The 15,359-nt window shown below is 36.5% G+C and overlaps 1 protein-coding gene across 1 annotated transcript in view; it reads right to left on the bottom strand.

Annotated features, from left to right (window-relative positions):
• The window catches only part of UFL1 (UFM1 specific ligase 1), a 39,648-nt gene that overhangs the window by 14,336 nt on the left and 9,953 nt on the right, over positions 1–15,359 (bottom strand). The window contains exons 5-10 of the mRNA XM_038396673.2: positions 14,346–14,460; positions 12,881–13,011; positions 12,113–12,171; positions 4,434–4,580; positions 3,439–3,614; positions 2,573–2,752 (exon numbers count right to left, since the gene is read on the bottom strand). Coding sequence (XP_038252601.1) covers positions 2,573–2,752; positions 3,439–3,614; positions 4,434–4,580; positions 12,113–12,171; positions 12,881–13,011; positions 14,346–14,460 — 808 coding nt within the window. The remainder of the gene's footprint in view (positions 1–2,572; positions 2,753–3,438; positions 3,615–4,433; positions 4,581–12,112; positions 12,172–12,880; positions 13,012–14,345; positions 14,461–15,359) is intronic.

The following is a 15,359-nucleotide window of genomic DNA, read 5'->3' as shown; positions in this document are numbered from 1 at the left end:
TTGAAAAAATAAATCATGATTAATTGTACTGTTAAATAGAATACTAATTGAAATGTATTAATATTTTGGATGTTTGACATTTTCAAATATATTGATTTCAATAACACAGAATATCAAGTGTACAGTGCTCACTTTATCATTTTACAGTGCAAAATATTTGTAATCAAAAATAATGTAAATAGTATTTTTCAATTCACCTCACACAAGTACTGTAGTGCAATTTCTTTATTGTGAAAGTTAACTTACAAATATAGTATTTTTTGTTACATAACTGCCCTCAAAAACAAAACAATGTAAAACTTTAGATCCTACAAGTCCACTCAGTCCTACTTCTTGTGCAGCCAATTGTTAAGAGAAACAAGTTTGTTTACATTTATGGGAGATAATGATGACCACTTCTTAATTACGTCAAAGTGAGAACAGGCATTTGCATGGCACTTTTGTAGCTGGCGTTTCAAGATATTTATATGCCAGATGTGCCAAAGATTCATATAGCTCTTCATGCTTCGGCCATCGTTCCACGCGTCCATGCTGATGACTCTCGTTAAAATATAATGCATTAATTAAATTTGTGACGGAACTCCTTGGGGGAGACTTGTATGTCTCCTGCTCTGTTTCACCTGCATTCTGCCATATATTTCATGTTATAGCAGTCTCAGATGATGACCCAGCACATGTTCGTTTTAAGAACACTTTTGCTTGAAATTTGACAAATTGCAAAGAAGATACCAATGTGAAATTTCTAAAGATAGCTACAGCACTTGACCCAAGATTGAAGAATCTGGTGGCATCTGACTCAGGTGATGAAAATGAACATGTGTCGGTCTGCACTGCTTTGGATCGTTATTGAGCAGAACCTGTCATAAGCATGGAAGCATGTCCCCTGGAATGGTGGTTGAAGCATTACGGGACATATGAATCTTTAGAGCATCTGGCATGTAAATATCTTGCGACTCTGGCTACAACAGTGCCATGCAAACGCCTGTTCTCACCTTCAGGTGACATAGTAAACAAGAAGAGGGCAGCATTATCTTCTGCAAATATAAACAAACTTGTTTGTCTGAGAGATTGGTTGAACAAGAAGTAGGCATGATTAGACTTGTAGGCTCTAACATTTTAGATTTTTTTTTTTTTAAAGCAGGGTTTTTTGTACACAATTCTACATTTGTAAGTTCAACTTTCATGATAAAGAGATTGCGCTAGTACTTGTATTAGATGAATTGAAAAATATTCTTGTTTTTTACAGCACAAATATTTGTAAAAAATATAAAGTGAGAACTGCACACTGTGTAACTGAAATCAATATATTTGAAAAATGTAGAAAACATCCACAAATATTTAAATAAATGGTATTCTATTATTGTTTAATTGCACAATTAATTGCGTGATTAATTTTTGTAATTGCTTGTCAGTCCTACTTATAATAATCTCTTTTATTATTGTATGAGATACTTAGAAATTTCCCAGACAAATCATTCACTAAAGCAGCCTTGGTCAACATCTTTTGATTTCCCTGATCTTACACTAGCAGAACTAGGAATCTAGGTATTATCTGATATTTTAAGTGTGCATGGAAGTATTTCTCAAATTTGTTGTAGTAAAAACAAATCAATTACTGACCCTGAAACATTGTGAAAATATAAACATAGTTTTCAGGTTTTTCTTGTATTTCCTCAACTTATTAATAAGGACACACTTGAATTTTATTTTCCTTTATTTATAAACCACATAAATGTCAACAAAAACTAAAATAGGGCCTGATCCCACACATACCAGTTTTATGCCTGTGATTTCAATGAAGTTCTCATTTACTCTGGATGTGGGTGATATCAGAATAAGGCTGAGGCTGTAAAACATGCAGAGATGTACAGTGCAGCTGTGCAACTTTGATGTCTATGGACTGATCTGATAGATGCTTTAAATCAGGTCGAGTAACAGATCTTTCAACTCACTCTTACAAAAAGTTCAATAATGAATGATAATTTTATATTTATCTAGTGCTTTAGGGACATTATGTGGTCAAGATCAGAAAACTGGCTATGTAAAAATGGCACCTTCAGTTGCTGAGATTTCCTCCAGCATGTATTCTTAATCATATCCACTTAATTTACCACTTAGGACTTCAGGGAGAGCTGCACAAATGCATCCAACAACAGAACCTGGTCCTAAAATAAATTTTCCTCGTGTCATTATTTCAGATCGCAAAATTAGCCAGATGCTTTACTGACAACATCAACAGAACTTAATTAAATTCTTTATACTGGTGATCATATGTTAGGTAGAAAGAACACACTTTCAGATCTGAAGCTTGAGAGAGAGAGAGAGAGAGAGAGAGAGAGAGCGCGCGCGCGCGCGCGCGAGCGCACTGGAGAAAACATTTTTACTTTACACAAGATTTGCTTTGAAAGACAACACACACCCACGGAATCAGATGATGCCATTTTTACACGAATAGTTTTCAGACCTAAAATCACAAGAAATACAAAAGGATAAATTGCAGACTAGGAAATTCAAATATGGTTAAAACAGAAACACATATACACACACACATCCAAATATACAGGCAATATACCTTTTCAGCTTTGTGGTGCATCAGCTCCATGAACAGATCAGTACAACGGTTTATAAATTTCTCGCTGACTACAATAGTGTCACTGAAGATTATAGTTGACAAATGTTTGTTGAAAGATCTCATCACTTGCTGAAGCAAAATTCCAGAATCTTCTATGGATAATGAACTGGGCAGAAGAGTCTAAGATTAAAAAACAAAATCATTTATATCTACTGAACATAATATTACATTATGAAGAACAGAAAAGGCCACTTTTACATGTATTAAGAGGACTTACAAATATATGGTAACAGTTTAAAATATACTGTGCTACATCTGAGCTAGATGTGTCCTTCTATTTTAAATGGATCTTTAATCATGAACGATCCCAAAGTGGTTTAGGAACAATAATTAATTTCACCCAGCAATGATATACAGCTGCCTCTGTAATGGAAGACGGCAACTAAAAAGTGCATCCCAATAGACTAGGTCAGAAAATAAGGCAGCATATTACTGCTAAAATAAGAATTTAGCTAGGACAAAAATGTCTAACTTCCCCCTATTTTGGTGAAAAGTATCACAAACAGTCTGTTTTAAAAATCTCATCTGACAAACAGCACCTCCAGAAGTAAAGTGTTCCCTAACACAATACTGGAGCAATGACTCTGTACTGATTAAGAAAAATGAGTCTGCCTTAGAAGTCTACCAACAAAGCCTGATTGAGCTTCAGGCAAATTTACGATGGTGAAGCAGCCATTGTGTGTTTCACTGGTTATTAGATCTAAGTGAATTGAAAATTCTGCTTTAAAGTAACATTATTGGATAACATCTGACAAAAAAAGGAAGAAATACATTCCACGGCAGGGGGATGGGGGGGGGAAGCATACCGCTATATCCACCCACGTTCCAGAGCTGATGGCTTCATCTACTGAAGCCTCCACCTGATCCACAATTTCCTGACCAACACAGGCTGCTTTCAGAAATAGGAGTTTTGTGGACTTGTATCTTTTCTTTATGTAGTTCACAGGGTCTGGGATGCCAAGTCTGGACAACGCATCAAATTCTGTAAAATTGTAAAAAGTTTGTTAAGTTTTACCCATTCATTGGGCCTTCAAGAAATCAACATTTCCAAGAACAAATCCACACACAGGGAAGATACTTAAACTCTTGGAGACAACAGTGCCTCATGAAAAAACATTGCATTTAGAAACTATTCCACTGATTGGATGCCCATGAACTCCAGTAATACAATTTCATACCTTACTTTGTACATGTAAGGAGAGTATCTGCAAAATGTAACCTAAACATAAGTCGCATAGAGGCTAAGTCTACTCAGCCAGGGTGAAAAATACCCATGCTGCCACAACTCATTCAATTTAAAGAAATAAAAGCTGGTCAGTTTTCATTCTGCAGCTTCTTTTTCAAGCTGCAGCAGAGGCACTGGGGTAGTCTTTCTGCAGACCTAGATGCACTGATTTACACTTGATCCACATTTGTGTCATCAGAACAAACAGAAATGTCATCAACTATCCTCCTGATAAATAAAGATACCCTGTAAATGTATCTGTTGGCGTTTAAAACATTCAAAGCGTTCGCTCATAATTAAAGTAATGTGCAGGACTTTAGCTCAACTGCGCTTTCTATGTGGGAAAGTACAAACACAGAACAGCTTGCAAATTTAGGCACTGCAATTATGCAGATATATACTGTATGCATGTATTTTGAAAGACAGCAACAAGCCTTTACCAAAGAAATACCAAATACAGTAGTAGCACTTCAATTATTCTTATAAGTCTCGGACACTGGATTCACTTGGCTCTTTTAGGTCTTTTTGGAAATTGATCTAGGTAACTTTTATTCATAAAGAGTAAAGATCAGTTACCTAGGTAACCATTTTGCTTGAAAAAGGAGTCCACCCAGTTGCTCTGTGTTCTGGCATAGATGTCTGGAACAAACACAGCCTTATCCTGCCTCCCACCAACCACTGTGCCTTTTAGACGTCCAGTGTTAACAAGTTCTTCTAACACAGCTGAAAGAATAAAATAAATGAAGCAACAGTTTCAGTAAAATACATACATCAAAAATTTTGGAATTATTTCCCTCCTATTTTCATTCTTTCTTCTTGTATTTCCACCCCTCCTCTTTTTACTACCAGTTGCTAACTGAAAGAAACCAATCACAAAACTACCATTACTTGCTTTAATGAAGCGATTCTAAGCTCCCACAATTTTTAATTCTGATAATTTCCTGCCAAATGTACAGTTCCAAGAGAGAAAGCTGCTGTGACAGTATCAGACTACTTTTTTTTAATTGAAAACATACCTAGAAAGTTGGTTACAATGCTGCTCTTCTCTAGTAGCAAATGAAATACATTATGATTTTATTAACTTTCCCATTGGATAGGTATTAACTTTTCAGAACCAAGGCTGAAAATGTTGTGATCTTAACATTTTAAAATCATGGCAAGAATGGATGCCTATAACAAGTCAGATGTGAAAGCCTATCCCCCTGTTGGTGACTATAACTGATCTTCAAAAGTTCCAATTAACCCCTTGACACCAAGACTCAGCAGCCCACTGATATGAATATACACTGCTGGCAAAGGACACATTGGCAACCACTGGTACTAAATTATTATGGCCAACTTGGCAACCACTGGTACTAAATTATTATGGCCAACTTAACACAACATATTATTTTCAATTTATTCAAGTTGCATTGAAGGTTCAGGTCCCATAATCCTTCTGCATTCTGTTACTGCTCCCTTTACAAGCCATTGCTTATATAAAACTCTATAAATGAAGGCGGCACCAAGCTCTGCTGCTTTTTATGGTTCTATTGCTGGGATTCTCAAAAACTTTACTGCACCACGACCTCCTTCTGACAACAAAAATTACTACACGACCCCAGAAGAGAGGGCCAAAGCCTGAGCCTGCCCCAGGCCGAGGTGGGGGGCCAAAGCAGAAGCTCAAGGGCTTCAGCCCCAGGTGGGGGAAACTGTTACACGAGCCCTGCCACTCAGGGCTGAAGCCCTTGGTATTTGGCTTTGGCCCCGGCCCCAGGTGATAAAGTTTGGGCTTTGGCCCCCAGCAAGTCTAATGCCAGCTCTGGTGACCCCATTAAAACAAGGCTGCAACTGACTTTGGGGGTCCCGACCCACAGTGTGAGAACCACTGTTCTAATGGAATTTATCCTAGGTTTTGTTTTACAGAATGTGTTGAATTCTTCATTAAAGAAAAGACAGATTAGCCATGGGTTTATCCCTGGAGTAAAACACGAAGTGGGAACACATATCACAGCTCTTCCTTCATTAACTGGCTAACAAGAATGGGAACAGAAAGCAAGGGGAACACAACCGGAAAAAAAACAGAGACCCTTCCCTATGGCAAAAACCCTAAATCTAAGTCATGACTGGGGAATTTGTGACAGGAGCTCTACAACACAGAAATGGACAGGAGAACAAACAGGTGATAAATTGCTTTTCTCCTTCCATCCACAAAAAGGATAAACAAGTGATGTGTATCATCCCCAGGACTGAAACAGAAAAGAGGGTTGGGGGACACACTATAGAAACTGCCATCTGAGAAAGTCGTCGTCATGCAACTACTCATGGTATGCCCATCTCAACAGTATAAGCTATGGGTGTGTGGCCATGCTAACTGAATCTCTCAGGATGGGACAATAAAATATTCTATGGCAGTGATAAACTGCCAAAGTGGGAACTACAGCATCTTGAAATTTAGGGCTTGTGTACCTGGCAAAATTGACTAGAATAGCTATTGCAGAATAAACTAGTCTGCAACAGCTATGTGGGAGTAACTCCTTACGTGGACACCATTATTCTGAAATACGAGTGCCCATGTGGGATATTATTCTGAAGTAGCTACTGCACTTTAAATTCACACCTTATTATATTCCAGAATAACTTCCCTATTTAGACAAGACCACACACACACACACAACCAGCTAGGACTGCGACGAATATAGCTAAGCAACTGGTAGCAACAGTGGAAAATTTTCATAGGAAAAAAAATAAAAATAGTTTTGGCCAGTCTAGGCTGTTTTCCATACTGGTGCAGGGACAAACACTGCAGAAAACTATTTTCAGCAACGGTTCAATTACCTAGCCTAGACAGCACTTAACAGGCAACTTTGGAAGATTATAAAAAAAAAGTACGTACTTATAACATGAAAAACAGAGGTTTACACTATCTACTTCTGAAAACAAACTCTACATATCCATACTACCTAACATACAGAAACAATACAGCATATTGAATGTGCAGTGCACTGATTTTATTACTCATTTTACATTCTCAATCTTACTTCCATTCAAAGTTCATGAAAAAAGCTTTATTTACAAGATTTTGACACAAAAATTAAAATATAGCCAAACTAGAAGTATTATTATTGGTAGAGCACTAACAGTGTGCCATGTGCTTTACAGACAGGCGTGGAAGCGAAGCTCTCAAAATAGATGTAAAAATTACTGGTTAAAAATGATATTTCTAAAATTATAAGATTCCTACAGGACAAGGACTGTGCCTTTATAGGAGATTTTACAGCACAGAAGAGCCTTCATCCTGTTTGGACCCTTTGGATGCTAGAACAAAAAAATAAATGAAATATTTACAAAAGTGTTTTAAATAAAACTGAAAATAATTTAGGTCCCATAAGATCTTATCCAAAGACCACTGATGTTAATAAGAGTTTTTCCATGGACTGCAATGGGCTTTCGATTAGGGCTATAGTGCTCAGAAGTGAGGGAACCTGATGCTTTCTATTAAGCTTTGTAAATTTATTACTTCCTTAACTGAAACTATTTTACATTTCTAAATATAAGCATTTTTATTATAAGTAGCCTGATGTCATCTTAAGGTGAACAATGGCATGGCAGTATTATAGAATCAAAGATGGTTATTTTCGTTAATTAATACTTCAATGTCTGCAGGACTAATTATTAAATGGGGAATTATACAACTTATTCACCAGACTTAAAAACATGAAGGAAATGTCTAAAGGATTTTTAATGAAAGCCAGGAAATTTAAAAAACATCAAGCTTTTAAAGTTTATATTGCTACATGTACTATATATAAATAAAAATAATTAAACTATACATAAATTGATTAAAATAGATATAATTAAGTATAATTAATTATAATATATGGTCATATTTAGGGCTGTCAAGCTATTAAAAAAATTAATCGTGAATATTCGCAAGGATAAACATTAGTAGAATACCATTTATTTAATATTTTTTGATGTTTTCTACATTAAATATATTGATTTCAATTACAACATGGAATACAAAGTGTACAGTGCTCACTTTATATTTATTTTTGATTACAAGTATTTGCACTGTAATAAAAAAATATTTTTCAATTCGTTTAATACAAGTACTGTAGTGCAATCTCTATCATGAAAGCAGAACTTACGAATATAGAACTATGCACAAAAACAGCATTCAAAAATAAAACAAAGTAAAATTTTAGAGCTTGCAAGTCCACTCAGTCCTACTTCCTGTTCAGCCAATTGCTCAGACAAACAAGTTTGTTAACATTTGCAGGAGGTAATGCTGCCTGCTTCTTGTTTACAATGTCACCTGAAAGTGAGAACAGGCTCTCTCATAGCACTGTTGTAGCCCGCATCACAAGAAATTTACATGCCAAATGTGCTAAAGATTCATACGTCCCTTCATGCTTCAACTACCATGCCACAGCACATGTGTCCATGCTGACGACAGGGTCTACTTAACCACCCAAAGCAGTGAGGACAGACATGTTCATTTTCATCATCTGAGTCAGATGCCATCAGCAGAAGGCTGATTTTCTTTTTTTGGTGGTTTGGATTCTGTAGTTTCTGAATCGGAATGTTGGTCTTTTAAGACTTCTGAAAGCATGCTCCCTATCTCGTCCCTCTCAGATTTTGGAAGGCACTTCAGATTCTTAAACCTTGGGTTGAGTGCTGTAGCTGTCTTTAGAAATCTCACATTGGTACCTTCTTTGCATTTTGTCAAATCTCCAGTGGAAGTGTTCTTAAAATGAACAACAACATGTGCTGGGTCATCATCTGAGATTGCTATAACAACATGAAATATATGGCAGAATGCAGATAAAACAGAACCGGGGACATACAATTGTCCCCCAAGGAGTTCAGTTCCAAATTTAATTAATGCATTTTTTTTTAAATGAGCATCATCAGCATGGAAACATGTCCTCTGAAATAGTGGCCGAAGCATGAAAGGACATACAAATGTTTAGCATATCTGGCATGTAAATACCTTGCAATGCCAGCTACAGAAGTGCCAGGAAAATGCCTGTTCTCACTTTCTGGTGACACCGTAAATAAGAAAGCGGCAGCATTATCTCCTGTAAATGTAAACAAACTTGTTTGTCTTAGCGATTGGCTGAACAAGACGTAGGACTGAGTGGACTTGTAGGCTCTAAAGTTTTACATTGTTTTATTTTTGAGTGCAGTTATGTAAAAAAAAAAATGTACATTTGTAAGTTGCAGTTTCACAATAAAGAGATTGCACTGCAGCACTTATATGAGGTAAACAAAAAATAGTATTTTTCAGTTCATTTTACAGGGAAAATATCTAATCAATATTCACACTGATTTCAATTACAACAGAGAATACAAGATATATATGAAAATATAGAAAAACATCCAAAATATTTAATAAATTTCATTTGGTATTCTATTGTTTAACAGTGCGATTAAAACTGCAATTAATTTTTTTGAGTTAATAGTGTGCGTTAACTGCGATTAATTGACAGCCCTAATCATTGATACAGCCTCTATTTATACTAATTTGGAAAATGTTTTCAAGAACTCAAACATTTATGAAACCGAAATGATTTTCAGAAAATGGACAAAATTAAAGAAAAAGCTTTTACTTTTAAAGTTTACAAGAAATTATCAAAAGGAATAAGACACTCTTTGAAATTCATGAAAATGAGCCAAGAAACAGTATAGGAAGGAACATTGGAACAACATGAAGAACAAAAGCTGCTCACTGAACAAAGAGAGAAGCAGCAACAAACTCGGTTAGTCCCAGTGTTGATCTACAGATGGCTGTCAGAAGCAAAAAAATCAAACTTTAGTGGCTAAAAAGTCTTGCATAACAGCTGCTAAGCGTTACATGAACAATTACTGAAATTTATTTTAACTACATAATGAAACTGCATTGGACACAAATATTATTGCAACATAAGGTTTAACAGATTTTCCTGTTTAACTCTGCATAGATGGACAATGCATTCCTGGACAGCATATATACACTGACTATGTTAAAACAGGGATTGTGGGATTTAATTCGAATTTAAGATTTTTAATTTTTATTAATCTGCCTGCTTCAAACCACTTTGGGTCAGTTGGTGGGCTAAAAAGCCACATAGATTTAGAGTAAATAATAGCTATGGGGCTTCTTTAAGCAACTGAACTAAAGATCTCTTCCAGTTATTGAAATACACAGAATTTGTAAGATCACTTACACCTTTTTCCAATTATAAATGTTTCCCTCACTATGATACTCTAAACAGGATTTACCTGCCACAGTTCAGGGAAACTGCACCTGTATTCCCACACTATGCTCCACCAAGGGCACCTACTCTCAGGCTCCCAGCTCCTCAGCCATCATCTCTTACGTGCAGAGACACACATCTCACTCCCTCCTGACTGAGATGTTTCCAGGCTTCACAGTTCCCTGTCTATAATGTGAATTCCCCAGCAAGTCAGACTGCTTAAGCAGGCTTGCTTTCCTTTTCTTCCCAGAATCAAACAGTGTAATTGCTCACAGTTTTTCCTAAACAAACATTTATTCTTAAGGTGAATGCGTTAGAGAAAACATACGCACACATCTCTATCAAGCATTCTTACAACTACAATACCCACCTGCTGAAGTGAAGAAACAGATTGAGAGAGCCAGAAGAGTACCCAGAAGTCACCTACTACAACGCATCATCAAGGATCTACAACCTATCCTGAAGGACGAGCCATCACTCTCACAGATCTTGGGAGACAGGCCAGTCCTTGCTTATAGACAGCTCCCCAACCTGAACCAAATACTCACCAGCAACCACACACCACACAACAGAACCACTAACCCAGGAACCTATCCTTGCAACAAAGCCCGTTGCCAACTCTGTCCACATATCTATTCGGGGACACCATTATAGGGCCTAATCACATGAGCCACACTATCAGAGGCTCGTTCACCTGCACATCGACCAATGTGATATATGCCATCATTTGCCAGCAATGCCCCTCTGCCATGTCCATTGGTCAAACTGGACAGTCTCTACGTAAAAGAATGAATGGACACAAATCAGACGTCAAGAATTATAACATTCAAAAACCAGTCGGAGAATACTTCAATCTCTCTGGTCACTCGATTACAGACCTGAGAGTGGCTATTCTTCAACCAAAAAACTTCAAAAACAGACTCCAACGAGAGACTGTTGAATTGAAATTAATTTGCAAACTGGATACAATTAACTTAGGCTTGAATAGAGACTGGGAGTGGATGGGTCATTACATAAAGTAAAAACTATTTCCCCATGATATTTCCCCCTCCGCCCCACTGTTCCTCAGATGTTCTTGTCAACTGCTGGAAATGGTCCACCTTGATTATCACTACAAAAGGTTTTCTTCCTCCCCCTCCCCCCCCAGCTGGTAATAGCTCATCTTAAATGATCACTCTCCTTACAGTGTGTATGATAACACCCATTGTCTCATGTTCTCTATGTATACAAGTCTCCCCACTGTATTTTCCACCAAATGCATCCGATGAAGTGAGCCGTAGCTCACGAAAGGTTATGCTCAAATAAATTTGTTAGTCTCTAAGGTGCCACAAGTACTCCTTTTCTTTGTATATAAAAAGAGAGATGAGAAGCCCGCAAATGAACATAGCAGGACGTGGTCAGTCCACAGACAGGACAGACGATCTCTGAGGTAGCATTTTGTATAGAATAGAGGAGACATGAGAGCTGGATAGTCAAAGAGTTGCAATAGTTAAGGTGAGAGCAAATCAAGGACTACAAAAGGAAATCTTCATGGATTGTAATTTTGTGAGGCTCTTTTTTAAATAAAAAAAAAATAAACTAATAAGCGTGTGATTTATCTCCCAGCTTATTAAGACCTCTAGTTATGAGCATAACAAAAACTGTCTCAGCAATATCAAAATAAAGTCAATAAATAAAAATCTTGTGCAGTTAAAGTCATTCAACTATGTGAAATCTGTGCCCTTTTGCATGGTCCATTGACAAAAATACCAGTAGCTGAGAGCACAATGAAACAGAAGACAAAAATGAACATTGCACTGCTTGCATCATTCCACTCCCATAGAGATATTCCATCAATGAGCTTTCACTGCTGTAGATACAGACACTTCTCTGAGCTGTGGACAGCACAAGAAGTCTACTACTTGTTAAACTAAAAAGGAGACCTATTGCTATTTATTTCAAAAACAATACTAAATACTAAAAGGTTTAATTGAAATGATTAATTCCAACAATAAAGAATCTAAATACATGAAACAAAATCTGAAAGAAACTCACAGTAAAGCAGTTGTTCCTGGAATCCATATCGAGTGATCAAGTTAGTTACAGGAGTAGGCCTATAAAGAATAAAAAAGGATAAACATGGAAACAGGCGAGGAGACTCTCAAATTGAAATAGAATCTACAAACAAGTACCTCTGGATTTTTCCCCCACGAAAGGAATTTTCTGCAAAACTGATCAAGTGTATTAGCCAGACAGCTACTGCCATATTTAAACAATTTATGACATTAATAAATTCATATTGGTTTAAAATTGTATTAGTACTACTGTAAATATCATACACACACAAACTTCTGCTAACTAAGTTCATGCTCAAGATAGAGCATTAAGATAGCTATTGAATGGATACCCAAATTTCTGAAAAATTAAGTGTGGTTGGTGGTTATCAATCTGTAATTATGTCAGTGAGGGAGACACTTTCCAGAAAGTTAAGAATTCACAGTGAATTCATGACCAGCAATGTTAACCAGTTTTTCAAATATTTTCCCATTGTAATTTAGCTCATTTTAGCTAACTAGTCTTCCCTTTTCTAGGGATAAGCCTTTCCTCTTGCTCAAGTACCTTTCCATATCAGCAGAGGACTGGGCTCACATTACATGCTTCTCCAAAAAAGTACACAAAATTCTCACTGTGAAATGAATTGTAACTGCAAAAGTCTCATACATATGCCTTTATTTTCTTTTTTTGTATATTACAAATAAATCAGATGCATAAATAATGCTGTAAATCACATTTTTACATATAGATATTTGTGTTAGGGCTTACCTAGTAATTGCACTGAACAGACCACGAATGCGTGCTTGATGCCGGGCTACAAATGCCTCTGTAAAAATCACTCCTTTGTTGTCCTGATCTATCTGGCCATGAATAATTCTACCGAGACGGGGGGACAATGCCTGTGAACAGAAGTTATGATAAACGCTGGGACGAGAGTTTACAGTTACACGGCAAAGAAGAAAATATATTTAAACTGTAGATTATAAAGTTAATTTGTCTAAAACAACATTCAGAAATAAGAATGTATTTAAAATGGTAACAATTACTGAAGAATATTAAGATACTATAAAAAACACACAGATTGCATGTGTGAGGTCATGTTATTTTGACCCAACTGCAATCGCCAGGTTAAAGTAGCTTTCTTAATAATACGTACAATGACCTGAATTCCCTCTCCCACACATATTACACTATGAGAGAGACTATTCCCTCTCCCACACATATTACAATCTTAACAGGTGAATGAAGAACGAACACATTGTGAAAGAAACCTCACTTCATTGGATGCTGTAGCTCACGAAAGCTTATGCTCTAATAAATTTGTTAGTCTCTAAGGTGCCACAAATACTCCTTTTCTTTTTGAGAGTATAAGTTAACAGCAAGAAATAAAAAACCCCAGACAAAAGAAAAAAAAAAGATTGGAATCTGCCTTCAAATTAGTAACTTAAAAAATTCAGATTGTCTGGGACAAAAAAAGAAACTGTGTGTGTATGTATTCTGAACAATGTGTTTAGAAGATGATCATGCCAGAGACATTAAAACCAGAAGGGACCATTGTGATCATCTAGTCTGAATTCCTGCATAACACAGGCTATAGGACTTCCCTTTCAATGAGGACTTCCTTTGAACAAGAGCTTCTCTCATTGAAAAGGAAGTGCTATGCTTGTGTTGAAAAAACACCCTAATTCTTAATTTAAAAATTTCCAGGGCTAGAGGATATACTGCACAACCCTTGGTAAGTTGTTCCAATGCTGAATTGTTCTTACAGTTAAAAACTATCTTAATGTATAGTCTAAATTTGTCTAGTTTCAACTTCCAGCCCATGGTTCTTGTTATACTTTTCTCCTCTAGATTGAAGGGCACTCCTATTATGAAAATTTCTGTTCCCCAGGTAGGTACTTATAGATTGTGATCAAGTTCAGCCCTGAAAATCCTTTGATTACACTCTTAAAGTATGTTTGTTCCTTTTTCCTAAAGGATCACAATGGCTGAGAGGAAACCTAGCTCAGTTCAGATACTGAAATCTGTACTGGCAAATTTTAACCTAAATCAGTTGATAGCCGCTAAAATGCAAACCTGAGAGATTTAATACTGACCTGCTTAGGACACTACCCAAGACTTCATATAACTATCATCTTTGTTGCCTGGATAATAAAGTTGCCATAAAAGGGAAATATTTCTTCAAATCAGAATTCAATGTTTCTATATGAAAGGGTAGATAACATGCAGTAACCTGTATCAAGAAGTCTCCTGGAAGGTCGTATGCCTTGCAGAGTTCAGATATTGTCACCTGACCAGTTTCCTTTAGTTTATCGTTTATTTCTTCTGCTAATTGGTCTAGGTAACTCCTTATGTAAAACCAGGAAGAAGAGACGTTAGTGTGACGTTCCCAATTCAACTTGCATCTCTTTACGTACAGTTATCCTGCCTCATTGTTAATTTATTTGTTCAGAGAAAACATTTTTCCAGGGTATACATAAATACATGGGAACTTACTATGAAACAGAAATAGATTGGCTGTGGTAATTCATCTTGCTCAATACAACTATTAGAGGGAAAAGGTTGTATTTTTAAAATTCTGCTAACCAACTCACTAGTCTGCAACCTGTTCATTTATTTTGTTACATGGAACAAGAAGTAATTTCACAAGCCCCTCATTAAAAAAAAAAAAAAACACACACACATTTTTTTCTCTCAAAGGAACATGAACATGGATTTTTATGGGAGACAAGGGTGCTCAGCACGTCACTGGTTCTGGTCCATGGAAGTCTATTCTCTGCCCCAAGAATAATAGAAGACTATAGTTATATTGCACCTATAACATCTAAAGTTGTATCTCTTGACCACTGTGTACAGTAACTCCTCACTTAACGCTGTAGTTACGTTCCTGAAAAATGTGACTTTAAGAAAAACGATGTTAAGCGAATCCAATTTCCCGATAAGAATTAATGTAAATAGGGGAGTTAGGTTCCAGGGATTTTTTTTTTTTTTTGCCAGCAAAAGACTATTTTTTTTTTTAAAATATGTATACACATATGCACACACACACACAGAGTATAAGTTTTAAATAAATAATTTAATACTGTACACAGCAATGAGGATTGTGAAGGTTGGTTGAGGTGGTGAAGTGAGAGGGTGCGATATTTCCCAGGGAATATTGTTAAATGATGAACTAGCAATTGGCTGAGCCCTCAAGGGGTTAACTAGTTGTTAATGTAGCCTCACACTCTACAAGGCAGCAGGAATG

Source organism: Dermochelys coriacea, chromosome 3, assembly GCF_009764565.3.
Source record: "Dermochelys coriacea isolate rDerCor1 chromosome 3, rDerCor1.pri.v4, whole genome shotgun sequence".
Taxonomy (NCBI): Eukaryota; Metazoa; Chordata; order Testudines; family Dermochelyidae; genus Dermochelys; species Dermochelys coriacea.
The sequence above is the reverse complement of the archived record's forward strand: the minus strand, read 5'-3'. Positions and strand labels throughout refer to the sequence as shown.